At 45.3% G+C, this 13,349-nt stretch overlaps 1 protein-coding gene across 1 annotated transcript; it reads left to right on the top strand.

Annotated features, from left to right (window-relative positions):
• The first annotated feature begins 6,321 nt into the window (after window positions 1–6,321).
• On the top strand, window positions 6,322–12,950 carry OAS1X (2',5'-oligoadenylate synthetase 1, 40/46kDa). Its single transcript, NM_178108.2, is given in 5 exon segments — window positions 6,322–6,534; window positions 7,346–7,634; window positions 9,022–9,206; window positions 11,596–11,828; window positions 12,627–12,950. Coding segments are annotated over 5 exon segments (1,059 nt in total). The 5' UTR covers window positions 6,322–6,360; the 3' UTR covers window positions 12,805–12,950.
• Window positions 12,951–13,349: the final 399 nt, after the last annotated feature.

Here is a 13,349-nt window from a genome sequence, read left to right as displayed (position 1 = left end):
GGGGAGAATTGAGATTAAAGCAGAAGAGATGAGGGTGGAGTTCTCTGAGCTACCTGCCTTCCGGGCTCCCAGCTCCATGGGAGCTGTCCTGTCTCAGGGCTTCTTTCTCTCTCTGTCATGTTTCTGAGCAGAAGTCTCCCACAGTTCGAGAGCCTTACCAAAATGAGGTGTCTCTAAAAAGTGGAGCAGAGATCATCATATCTCTCCTGGGGCAGTCGTGCCTAAACCAAGCAGGCAACAGGAAACAGTAAATTGGCACAATTTGGGGACAAGACATTCTTTATGGAACCCCCACCAGGCTTACTTGTTTGAATTATGGCAAAGTGTATGAACTTAATTTTTCTAACAATGGGGCAGCATAGATTGATCCTCTGCAGTTGGGGACCTGAGAGGTACGCTTTTTCTTTTTTTTTAGAGGTGTACTTTTGTGGGATTTGATACATAGGAAGTTTTTAATTAATACCTGCCATTATGATTATAAATAATTACCATCACTATCTTACTCACAGCAAAGAGTGTTTAGTAATGATCTCTCCAGCCTGGTTCAAATTGTGGTGCCGGAGAAGACTCTTGAGAGTCCCTTGGACTGCCTGCATGGAGATCAAACCAGTCAATCCTTAAGGAAATCAACTCTGAATATTCACTGGAAGGACTGATACTGAAGCTGAAACTCCCATACTTTGGCCACCTGATGGGAAGAGTCGACTCATTGGAAAAGACCCTGATTCTGGGAAAGATTGAGGGCAGGAGGAGAAGGAGACGACAAAGGATGAGATGGCTGGATGGCATCTCCGACTCAATGGACTTGAGTTTGAGTGAACTCTGGGAGTTGGCAATGGACAGGGAGGGCTGGTTTGATGCAGGCCATGGGGTCGCAAAGAGTCAGACATGACTGAGTGACTGAACTGAGACCATTAGCCAATTTAAGATCCAATAAAAACTTTTTTGAGGGGCTTCTCAGGTAGGTAAAGAATCTACCTGCCAATCCCTGGGTCAGGAGATCCCCTAGAGAAGGAAATGGCAACCCACTCCAGTGGGATTCTTGCCTGGAGAATCCCATGGACAGAGAAGCCTGGTGGGCTGCAGTCCATGGGGGTCACAAAGAGTCAGACATGACTTAGTGACTAAACTACCAAAAAGATTTTTAAAGTCAGAATCGCCCTTTATTTTGGTTCAGTATTTGATACCTTTCAAATACCCTTTTGTGTCTCCTCTTTCAGTTTATCCTGTGAAATAGTTCCCAGAGTGATAAAAAAAAGTTTCTCCCAAGAAATGGAATATTTCCTGCCATATCAGTAGAGACCTATGAGACCTTCAAGAACTAACACCCGAAAAAGATGTCCTTTTCATTATAGGGGACTGAAATGCAAAAGTAGGAAGTCAAGAGATACCTGGAGAAACAGGAAAATTTGGCCTTGGAGTACAAAATGAAGCAGGTCAAAGGCTAACAGAATTTTGCCAGGAGAACTCACTGGTCATGGCAAACACCCTCTTCCAACACCACAAGAGAAGACTCTACACATGGACATCACCAGGTGGTCAATACCAAAATCAGATTGATTATTTTCTTTGCAGCCAAAGGTGGAGAAGCTCTGTACAGTCAGCAAAAACAAGGCTGGGAGCTGACTGTGGCTCAGATCATGAACTCCTTATGGCCAAATTCAGACTTAAATTGAAGAAAGTAGGGAAAACCACTAGACCATTCAGGTATGACCTAAATCAAATCCCTTATGATTATACAGGGGAAGTGACAAATAGATTCAAGGGATTCGATCTGATAGAGTGCCTGAAGAACTATGGATGGAGGTTTGTGACACTGTACAGGAGGCAGGAATCAAGACCATCCCTAAGAAAAATAAATACAAAAAGGAAAAATGGTTGTCTGAGGAGGCCTTACAAATAGCTGAGAAAAGAAGAGAAGCTAAAGGCAAAGGAGAAAAGGAAAGATATACCCATTTGAATGCAGAGTTCCAAAGAATAACAAAGAGAGATAAGAAAGCCTTTTTCAGCGATCAGTGCAAATAAATAGAGGAAAACAATGGACTGGGAAAGGCTAGAGATCTCTTCAAGAAAATGAGAGATACCAAGGGAACATTTCATACAAAGATGGGCTCAATAAAGGACAGAAATGGTATGGACCTAACAGAAACAGAAGATACTAAGAAGAGGTGACAAGAATACACAGAAGAACTGTACAAAAAGATCTTCATGACCCAGATAACCACCATGGTGTGATCACTCACCTAGATCCAGACATCCTGAAATGAGAAGTCAAGCGCACCCTAAGAAGCATCACTACAAACAAAGCTAGTGGAGGTGATGGAGTTCCAGTTGAGCTATTTCAAATCCTAAAAGATGATATGCCAGCTCAATATGCCAGCAAATTTGGAAAACTCAGCAGTGGTCACAGGACTGGAAAAGGTCTGTTTTCATTCCAGTCCCAAACAAAGGCGATGCCAAAGAATGTTCAAACTACCACACAATTGCACTCGTCTCACACGCTAGCAAAGTAATGCTCAAAATTCTCCAAGCCAGTCTTCAACAGTACGTGAACCATGAACTTCCAGATGTTCAAGCTGGATTTAAAAAAGGCAGAGGAACCAGAGGTCAAATTGCCAACATCTGTTGGATCATAGAAAAAGCCAGAGAGTTCCAGAAAAACATCTTCTTCTGCTTTATTGAGTATGCCAAAGCCTTTGACTGTGTGGATCACAACAGACTCTGGAAAATTCTTAAAGATATGGGAATATCAGACCACCTGACCTGCCTCTTGAGAAATCTGTATGCAGGTCAAGAAGCAACAGTAAGAACTGGACATGGAACAACAGGTTTGTTCCAAATAGGGACAGGAGTATGTCAAGGCTGTATATTGTCAGCCTGCTTATTTAACTTATATGCAGAGTACATCATGAGAAATGCTGGGCTGGATGAAGCACAAGCTGGAATCAAGATCGCTGGGAGAAATATCAATAAACTCAGATATGCAGATGACACCACCCTTATGGCAGAAAGTGAGGAAGAACTAAAGGGCCTCTTGATAAAAGTGAAAGAGGAGAGTGGAAAAGTTGGCTTAAAATTCAACATTCAGAAAACTAAGATCATGGCATCTGGTCCCATCACTTCATGGCAAATAGGTAGGGAAACAATGGAAACAGTGAGAGACTTCATTTTTGGGGGCTCCAAAATCACTGCAGATGGTGACTGCAGATGGTGACTGCAGACATGAAATTAAAAGACACTTGCTCCTTGGGAGAAAAGTTATGACCAACCTAGACAGCATATTAAAAAGCAGAGACATTACTTTGCCAACAAAAGTCCGTCTAGTCAAAGCTATGGTTTTTCCAATAGTTATGTATGGAGGTGGGAGTTGGACTATAAAGAAAGCTGAGCATGGCAGAATTGATGCTTTTGAACTGTGGTGTTGGAGAAGACTCTTGAGAGTCTCTTGAACTGCAAGGAGATCCAACCAGTCCATCCTAAAGGAAATCAGTCCTGAATATTCATTGGAAGGACTGATGTTGAAGCTGAAACTCCAGTATTTTGGCCACCTGATGCGAAGAACTGACTTGTTGGAAAAGACCCTGATGCTGGGAAAGATTGAAGGCAGGAGGAGAAGGGGATACCAGAGGATGAGATGATTGCATGGCATCATCAACTTGATGGACTTGAGTTTGAGTAACCTCTGGGAGTTGGTGATGGACAGGGAAGCCTGGTGTGTTGAGTCCATGGGGTTGCAAAGAGTCGGACTTGACTGACTGACTGAACTCAACTGAACTGATGTCAGTAAACAAGGTTGTCACAGTCATCAGCAATTGCAGCCCTTCATGTGAGCTGATGAGCCCTAAGGAAACTCAGGAAGAAAGGTGAGCCCTGAGGAAAGGAAGCGCAGAATGTGAAAGCAGGAAGTGTGTGCTTGTCACTCAGCTGGGTCTGACTCTTTGTGATCCCACAGACCTGGGCTTCCCTGGTGGCTCAGTCGGTAAAGAATCCACCTGAAATTTTGGAGACCTGGGTTCGATCCTTGAGTTGGGAAGATTCCCCTGGAGGAGGGCTTGGCAACCCACTCCAGTATTCTTACCTGGAGAATCCCCATGGACAGAGGAGCCTGATGGGCTATAGTCCATGGGGTCGCACAGAATTGGACATGACTGAGCAACTAAGCACAGCACAGACTGCAGCCCGCCAGGCTACTCTGCCCATGGGATCCTCCAGGCAAGAACACTGGAGTGGGTTGCCATTTCCTTCTCCAGGGGATCTTCCTAACATTACCCCCAGATAGCTGAGGTGCATATCAAAGGAATGATTTCAGTGAGCCCCGACTCTGACATCTTCCCATACATAGAAAAGCACTCTATTCCTTAACTTGAGATTGTTGCTGGCCAAAATCTTGGCTTTCTCAGCCCCGCAAAGCCAAATAAAAAATACAGAGATAGAGTTTGGAAAAAACAGAAAGGTGGCTTTAATTCTCAGCCAGCAGAGAGGGGAGCTCCATAAACTCATGCCTTAAGAACTGCACCCCCCGCCCCCCAGGGACTTTTATAAGATAAGGGCTTCCAGTCAGGAATCAGTGATGAGGAACAAAGGTGTTAGGATCTTGACTTGTTCTTCTTGCACTGTTTTAAACACAGTCATAGGCTGGCATCAGTAATCCAGTAATTGAATCTGGCAGTTTGGCGGCTCTGCGGCTATCTTTCCGATATATAAAAAGAAGAACTTTAAGGGGAAGAATGTTGCAAGCGTAAACACCAGATACAGGATGTATTTAGCCCAGCAGGCCTCAAAGAACTGGCATTGACTAAGCACTCTCGAGCACACACACAGAAAGGAAAATAGGGGTGAGCTGTAGCTCCTGCAGAGTTAGGAGGCAGAAAAGCAAACTTACAGACATGCAGAGTTAGGAGCAGTTAAAGTTAAAAAAAAAAAAAGACCCTGACGCTGGGAAAGACTGAAGGCGGGAGGAGAAGGGGACAACAGAGGCTGAGACGGTTGGATGGCATCATCGACTCGATGGCCATGAGTTTGAGCAAGCTCCGGGAGTTGGTGATGGACAGGGAAGCCCGGCGTGCCGCACTGAACTGATAAAGTAAAAACCTAAGAATGTTCAGGCCTGCTCACTCTTCTCTTTATCTTCTGTGTTCTCCGGAAAGGGAAAGAAAAAAGCTCATTCCTCTATTTTTTTTTCCCCTTTTTGCCTCAATGGGATATCTGGTTTTCTTTAATTTACCCAAAAACTTTTGATGTCCAGACTACCTGACCTATGTTGCGAAACTTCTAGACAACCTGGGTCCTCCCCTCGCCTCCTTGGAGCAGTCTTCTCAGGGTCACTTGAGAGGCTGTCTCCCTGGCTTAAAGTGCTAAAAATTCCCATCGAATAAAACATAACTCTCAACTTTTATGTTGTGAATACTTTTCAGGTCGAAAGTCCTCTTTACAAATTAGGACAGAGAGGCATGCCCGGTTACATTCGTGTTCAAAGCTGCACAGCTAGGGACAGCTCACAATTTTTCTGTCAACCTAAAGAACTAAAGTTTATGAAAAAGTAAAACATATAGATTCATGCCATAAAAAAAAGAGAGAGAGAGAGAGAGAGAAATTATGTTTGTGCATATGTGTACGTAAACCTAGAAAAATATCTCACAAGACTAACCAAAGTAGTTATAGTTGTAGTCTTTGAGGTTTAGGATCAGGGGTGGACTAAACAGTGCTTCCGGATTTTTCTGACTGTTTCTGTTTGCAATATACATGTACTGCTGCAAGGATCATGCTGCTGCTACTGCTGCTAAGTCACTTCAGTCGTGTCCAACTCTGTGTGACCCCATGGACTACAGCCTACCAGGCTTCTCCACCCATGGGATTTTCCAGGCAAGAGTACTGGAGTGGGGCGCCATTGTCTTCTCCGGCAAGGATCATAGGAGACTATAAAACAATTTCGTCCACAATGAAAAGAGGAAAAGGAAACCAGAAATCTATCTGTAATTGTGATTAGTCTTGGGTGAAGTATTAACAGTTTAAAAGCAGCTTTTCAGAGTACAGTCTGAAGACAGACCAGACATGCTAGTCTGCCTGGTAAAGGCAGGGAGTAGTTCTGGGGTTCTGGAGGAAAAAGCTGAGAGAACTGACAGGTTTGTGGGATCACAGGAGCCTTTGGCAGGAGTGTTCCATTTGCAGAGAGACAAACTAGAAACAAAGATTCAGGACAAAACTCCTCCCTTTCAAGGAACCGAAACCAGCAGCAGCATAGCTCCTCCCTGCCAGTGAAATGAAACTTAACAGCCCCCTAGATGCAGGCAGCAGAGGAGACAGAAGCTCACAGTTTCAAGCAGCAGCTCTGCCGCCTCTGGCTCTCCAGTCCCCAGCGTCATGGTGGAGCTCAGTGATACCCCGGCTGAGTCTCTAGACAAGTTCATCGAAGACCACCTCCTGTCAAACGAGGAGTTCCGCACCCAAGTCAAACAAGCCATCGACATCATCTGCACTTTCCTGAAGGAGAGGTGTTTCCGATGTGCCCCTCACAGAGTGTCCAAAGTTGTGAAGGTGAGTCCAGAACGGCCTGGCTGGGGAGAAGGGGGGCTGGTGAGCAAGCGTTTGCACAGGGACAGGCAGAGAGCAGAAGGCTGAGGTCTCTGGGGCTGGTGCTTTCTGATTTATCCATGCCAGAACTATAACCACATTTGTGAAAATAGCTTCTGGGGTGAGGGCATCATCTGTAAGTTTTTAACAAATTCCCTGGAGAGGTGTATAAACCACCTGGGTCACGACTGCTATAGAGATAAGCAATCTGAATCCTGGCAGCATCTACAGTTCACTAATCTTGACCAGGCTGGGATCTCACTATTTCTGCAAAGTCACAAGCTGGTTAAGAGTATACGTTTTAAAAGCAGATAGCACCTGCTGGCGGTGAAGTCTTGGGCAAGTCACTTAACCTCTCTGTGCCTCAGTTTCCTTATCTATAAATTTCAGTACCTTATAGGATTTGCAGATCAAGTAAAGTCAGCCACGGGCCAGTTTACAGTATTAATCACATAAGGTCATAAATTACAGGGAGTAAAGAATATGGACCCTGGAAAAAGACAACCAGGATGTAAACTGTATCTCTGCCACCCACTAGCTGTATGACTGAACTGATACATGATCTCTCAGCATCTGTTTCCCCATCCGGAAGATGACAACAGATAATAACAGTAGCTAGATCCCAGAGTTCTTGTGAGCATTCTAGGAGTTACAGCCGCTGATGCCTTCAGAGCAGTGGCTAGCATTCAAAATGTTAGTGATTGTTCTCAGCATTTTATTTAGGGAGGCTCTTCTCAATGAAATGTGTCAATACTCATTCTTATCACCTTTTTAGGGTGGCTCCTCAGGCAAAGGCACGACCCTCAGGGGACGATCAGATGCTGACCTCGTCGTCTTCCTCACCAATCTCACAAGTTTTCGGGAACAGCTTGAGCGCCGAGGAGAATTCATCGAAGAAATCAGGAGACAGCTGGAAGCCTGTCAAAGAGAGAAAACATTTGAAGTGAAGTTTGAGGTCCAGAAACGGCAATGGGAGAATCCCCGCGCTCTCAGCTTTGTGCTGAGGTCCCCCAAGCTCGACCAGGAGGTGGAGTTCGATGTCCTGCCCGCCTTTGATGCCCTGGGTGAGTGCTCCCAGCCACAGGTTCTTACAGTCTTTGTCCTATGTCAGGGCTTCTTCCGCTCTCTTTTCTTGTCTCTGAGCAGAAATGTCTCTCACTTTGAGACTCTTATTAACCAAGGTATCCCTTCAAGTGGGAGGAGACCCCAGCATCTTTCCTGGGACAAGAATGCCTAGGGTCACACTCAGCCACTGAAGTGACGTTAAACAACAAATTGGTGCATTTGGGGGGATCAAGATATTTGTATAGAACACCTGCCAGGCTTACTAGTTTGACTTTTGGCAAATTGTGTGATCTCTTTCTAAAAACTAGGTCTAGGCTAAACTCAATATGTTAATTTCATTTTCTATGCAAAAATGAGGCAACCATTCAAACTTACACTGAGGGTTGGAATTTTGAGGTAATGTGCAGGAACATTGGGATAGGAAGCAATATATTTTTTGAGGCTCAATTTCTACTGTGTACCTTAGATGCAGGGCTTCCTTGGTGGCTCAGTGGTTAAGAATCCACCTGCCAAGCAGGAGATGCAGGTTCGATTCCTGGGTCGGGAAGATTCCCTAGAGAAGGAAATGGCAACCCACTCCAGTATTCCTGCCTGGGAAATCCCATGGACAGAGGAGCCTGGCAGACTACAGCCCATAGGGTCGCAGTGGGTCGGACAGGCTTTAGCGACTGAGCAGGAGCACAGACTTGGAGGCACACGGCATATTCTGTGGCCTAAATGAGACAGACAGAGAACCTCTCTCCTGGAGCCGGACCATATGAAAACCAGGAATGAGATGATAACTTCCTGCGACACAAATTAAATAGGATGATCCAAAAGAGAGCAATGGGGAATCAGAGGACTTTGGAGACAGGGTGACAAGGGAGGTGACCTCTGACCTGAGACCTGAGGGATGAGAAGAGGCCAAGCACTCAAAGATTTGGGGGTTCCAGCGGAGGACACAGCAGGTGCAAAGACAGGAATGAACGTGGCATATTTGAAGAAGTGAAGCAACCAGGGGAGTCAGTGGCAAAGGGATTGAGGCAGGAGGTAAGATGAAGGAGGAGACAGGTCTCACCATCCTCGTGGGCCACTGTGAGGACTTGGGATTTTATCCAGAGGTCCTGGGAAGCAAGAAGTGGAAGGATCAGGTTTAAAGGGCTCTGTGTGGGCTGTGGAGGATCCAGGGAGGAGGGTGCCGCCACCTCTGCTGAGTCCAGGTGAGAGACGATGGGTGATGGTGGTGGAGGCGGGAGAAGGGAGGACGGGGGATGGACCTCAGGCCCCCTGGCTCTGGGCCTGCTGACCTCCCCACTGCCCCCCACCGCCAGTGAGTCTGTGTCCCCAGGGTGACAGAAAGAAACTCAGAAAAGAGCTGACATTTAAACTTGAATTCATTCCCAACAGGTCAGTTGACCAAAGGTTACAGACCTGACCCTCAAATCTACGTCAAGCTCATCCAAGAGTGCGAGAACCAGAGGAGAGAGGGCGAGTTCTCCCCCTGCTTCACGGAGCTGCAGCGAGACTTCCTGAAGGAGCGTCCGGCCAAGCTGAAGAGCCTCATCCGCCTGGTGAAGCACTGGTACCAACTGGTATGGCCGGTCCCATCTGGGCAGAGAGCTGAGGAGGAGGAGGAGGAGGGGAAGGGAGAGAGTGAGGACGAGAGAGGAGGGAGGGAGGCGTGGAGGGAGGGAAGGAGCAGGGAGAGGTGTGGGGAGAAGAGAGAGGAGAGGGAGGAGGGGAGGAATCAGAAAGGATGCGGGAGGCAGGAGGGAGCCGGATGGAGACGAATGGAGAGGAGGGAAAGGGAGCCTGGAGGGAGACGATGAGAAGAAGAACATGGAGGAGTAGACATTGGTCAGAAGGGGAAAAAACAGGGGGCAGAAGGGTAGGGTCTGGGACATTGCCACTGGACTTGGGTGTCTTACCCTTCCTGGTTCTCCCATATCAGCAAATGAATGCTCCATCCTTTCAGTTGCTCCGGACCAAACCATGGGTCTTTCTTATCTTTTTCATACACACACACACACACACACCACCAATCTACGAACGGCTTGGTCCTATATTAAATATCATCATCAACTCTCCGCTCACCCCTACTCCCAGGCTGCTCTCTCCTCTTCATTGGTCCACCAAGAAGGAAACTCTACTTCAGCCTCAGGGCCTTTGCATGAGCTTATTTGTTTGTTTATTGTCTGTCTTCCCTCTGGGAATGTACATAAAAGAAGGCATTTGTATAATTTATTTGTGTGTATTGTATAAATATATAATATGATACTGCATGTTTTATTCACTGCTGTTGCCCTAGAACCTAGAACAGTGCCTGGAATATAATAGCTTCTCAGTAAGTAAGTATTCAATGAACTAATGAGTGCTCCCCCCCACTCCCCTTTGCTCACTTCCTAGCTGTCTGAATCTGGGCAAATGAATTAACCTCTTGTCCTTCCCATTTTCTCCCTTGAAGAGTGGCATGGCGCAGCAACACTAAATCATATACCGTGAGGCCATGCAAACAGATTGCTTCAGGTAGTATGCATATTTGAAGAATATTAACCCCTCAAATCCATGAGCATGGTACCTCTTTCCATTATTTTTGTCATCTTCAGTTGCTCTCCTCAAAGTCAGTTATAGGTCTTTCAAGTGGTTGAATATATTCCTAGTTTTTAAAATCTTTTAAATGTAATTGCAAATGGGATGGCTTTTAGATTTCTCTAATGAGGTGGATGAAACTGGAGCCTATTATACAGAATGAAGTAAGCCAGAAAGAAAAACACCAATACACTATACTAACACATATATATGGAATTTAGAAAGATGGTAATGATAACCCTATATGCGAGACAGCAAAAGAGACACAGATGTCTAGAACAGTCTTCTGGACTCTGTGGGAGAGGGCGAGGGTGGGATGATTTGGGAGAATGGCATTGAAACATGTAAATTATCACATGTGAAACGAATTGCCAGTCCAGGTTCGATGCATGAGACAGGGTGCCCGGGGCTGGTGCACTGGGATGACCCAGAGGGATGATGGGGAGGGAGGTGGGAGGGGGATTCAGGATGGGGAGGACATGTACACCCATGGCGGATGCATATCAATTCATGGCAAAACCAATACAATATTGTAGAGTAAATAAATAAATAAAACTGAGATTAGATTAAAAAATGAATAAATGAATTTCTCATTGTGATAGTTTGTTACTCATATATAGAAATACAGCATATTTCTATGTATTATTACTGTATCCTGCACTCTTCCTAAATTCAGTTTTTATTTCTAATAACTTTTTGGAGGTGCCTCGCATTTTCTGTGTATAGTGCCATGTCATCTGCAAATAGCAATAGGTTTAAACTTCCTTTTTAATTTGCATGGATATTGTTTCTTTTTCTCGCCTGATTGCCATGGATGGACTTCCAATACTATGTTGAATAAGTGTGAGGAGAGTGGGCATATGTGTCTTGTTCTTGATTTTAAAGAAAAAGCTTTCAGCCTTCACCACTGAGTGTGATGTCAGCTGTAGGTTGGTCATATGTGGCCTTTATTGAGTTATGTTCTCTCTATACCCACCTTGTTAAGAGTTTGTATGACAGTGGTTGTTGAATTTTCTCAATTTTTTTTTCTGTATATGGGAAAATAATCATGTTTTTATCCTTTATTTTGTTAATAGAAATGTATCTCTTTGATTGATTTGTGGATTCTGACATCCTCGCGTCACTGGACTATATCCAACTTGGTCATGCTGTGTGACCTAGTAATATGTTGGTGAATTTGCTTTGCTAATATCTTGTAGAGGATTTTCCCGTCTATCACCAGGCCTGCTCTTCTCTTTTTTGTGCTGCATTTTTCTGCTTTTGGTGTAAAATGAGTTTGGAATCATCTCCTTATCCTCACTTTTTTGAAATAGTTTGAGAAGGATAGGCATCAACTCTTCTCCACGCAAAAGCTGAACAAACTCATGTTTCTAATTTGTTCCCTCTTCTCAGTGTAAGATGAAGCATAAGAATAACCTGCCCCCACAGTATGCCCTGGAGCTGCTGACCGTCTATGCCTGGGAACAAGGAAGCGCAAAACCAGAATTCAGCACAGCTCAGGGATTTCGGACTGTTTTGGAGTTAATCCTGAAGCATCAGGACCTCTGCATCTACTGGAAAAAGTATTATGACACTGAAAATTCTATTATTAGACAATACCTGAAGAAACAGCTTGCAAAACCCAGGTACTCTATCCTCACATGGCTTAGATCCCCACATAAATGCAACTCTGATTACAGCTGTGGCACCTTGGACATGTAGGAAGAGGGAGGTTTCCAGTTATTGATCATCATCTATTCTCAGTCACTGTGCAGGGCACTTTACTCCTACCATCTGATTGAAATAATAACCTGCAACCCTGTGAGGCAGGCACTGTGCTAACCACAGATCACTGAGGTATGGAAAAAGAAGAGCTTGTGCAAACTTTACAGAGAGTGAGTGAAAGAGCTAAAATTTGACTCAACTACCAATAGCTATAGCAGTAATAAAAATTGCTTCCGGGAAGCAAGAGCTTGCTGTAAGACAAAAACACTCTGATAGAATAGGGGAATGGTGGTTATTAAACCTGTCATGTATAGACCCCTCATTATGTATCAGTTACTGTTGGGAGCATGTCATGTGCTTCTCTAGATCCTCATACAACATCCTTTGAGGCAGGGATTTTCAAATCTGCCCATTTCACAGATGAGGATACTGAAGACTAGAGATTCAGGTGACCTGCCCAAAGAGATACCACTACTAAAGAGCAGAGGTGAGATTGAAACCAGGTCTCTCCAGGCCCAAATGCAAGCCTCCTTCACCTCGTGTTCAATGCCCACTGTAGGGCAAGGCACCCAGGTCACAACCCAGGGAGAGGTGTCCACGGGCCCTCCAGCTGCCCCCAGAAACAGTCTACCCAGGCTGGTATTTTGCCCTGCCAGGAGCTCTGAACACCCCAGACACAGTCCATGTACTCACCTGTTCTCTCTGACTGTTGTTTCCAGGCCTGTGATTCTGGACCCGGCTGACCCGACTGGAAATGTGGCTGGTAGAGAGCCACAGAGGTGGCACTGGCTGGCACACGAGGTTAGATACTGGCTGAGCTATTCATGCTGTACGAACTTGAATGGGATGCCAGTGAGCACCTGGAACGTGCCGGTGAGAACTCCTGATTTCATGTGACCTGATACTGATGGCATGTTGAGATAACAACTTCTAGAAATGCTACTTAAATCAAATGGAGTTTCATCTCGGTCTTTGTATTCTTTCATTGTGGTTACTAGAATATGTCGAATTATACCTGTGTCTGCCCCAGAATGAATCACTGGGTTAGACAGCAGGCTTACCAACTTACACTGTCACCCTGCCTTGGTACCAAAACCAACGTGTCGTTGACAAAAGTCCATTCCAGAAAAACTCCCATAAGGATGCACAAAAGATCAAGATGTTCTTACCACCTGAGTCACTGGTCACCTAAGTGGTTGGAAGACAGCCTTTGGCTTCTCCATATTGCTGTTCCTCCTTTGAGGCCTCCAGCATCCCTGTGAGATGGGTTTTACTCTGATTCTCATTGTAATACATTGAGACATGGCCACTCACTCAGAGTCCCCTGATGAGTGAGAGACGAGAGTGTGAAGTTGAACCCTGGTCCTTCTTGCTATGAAGCTCTTGCTCTTTGTTGCTGCTCTCAGTGTGTCTTCATACACTGAATTTTTCTGTTTCCCATC

This window comes from Bos taurus, chromosome 17 (assembly GCF_002263795.3).
Source record: "Bos taurus isolate L1 Dominette 01449 registration number 42190680 breed Hereford chromosome 17, ARS-UCD2.0, whole genome shotgun sequence".
NCBI lineage: Eukaryota > Metazoa > Chordata > Mammalia > Artiodactyla > Bovidae > Bos > Bos taurus.
Note: the sequence above shows the minus strand (reverse complement) of the source record. Positions and strands in the feature narration are given on the sequence as shown.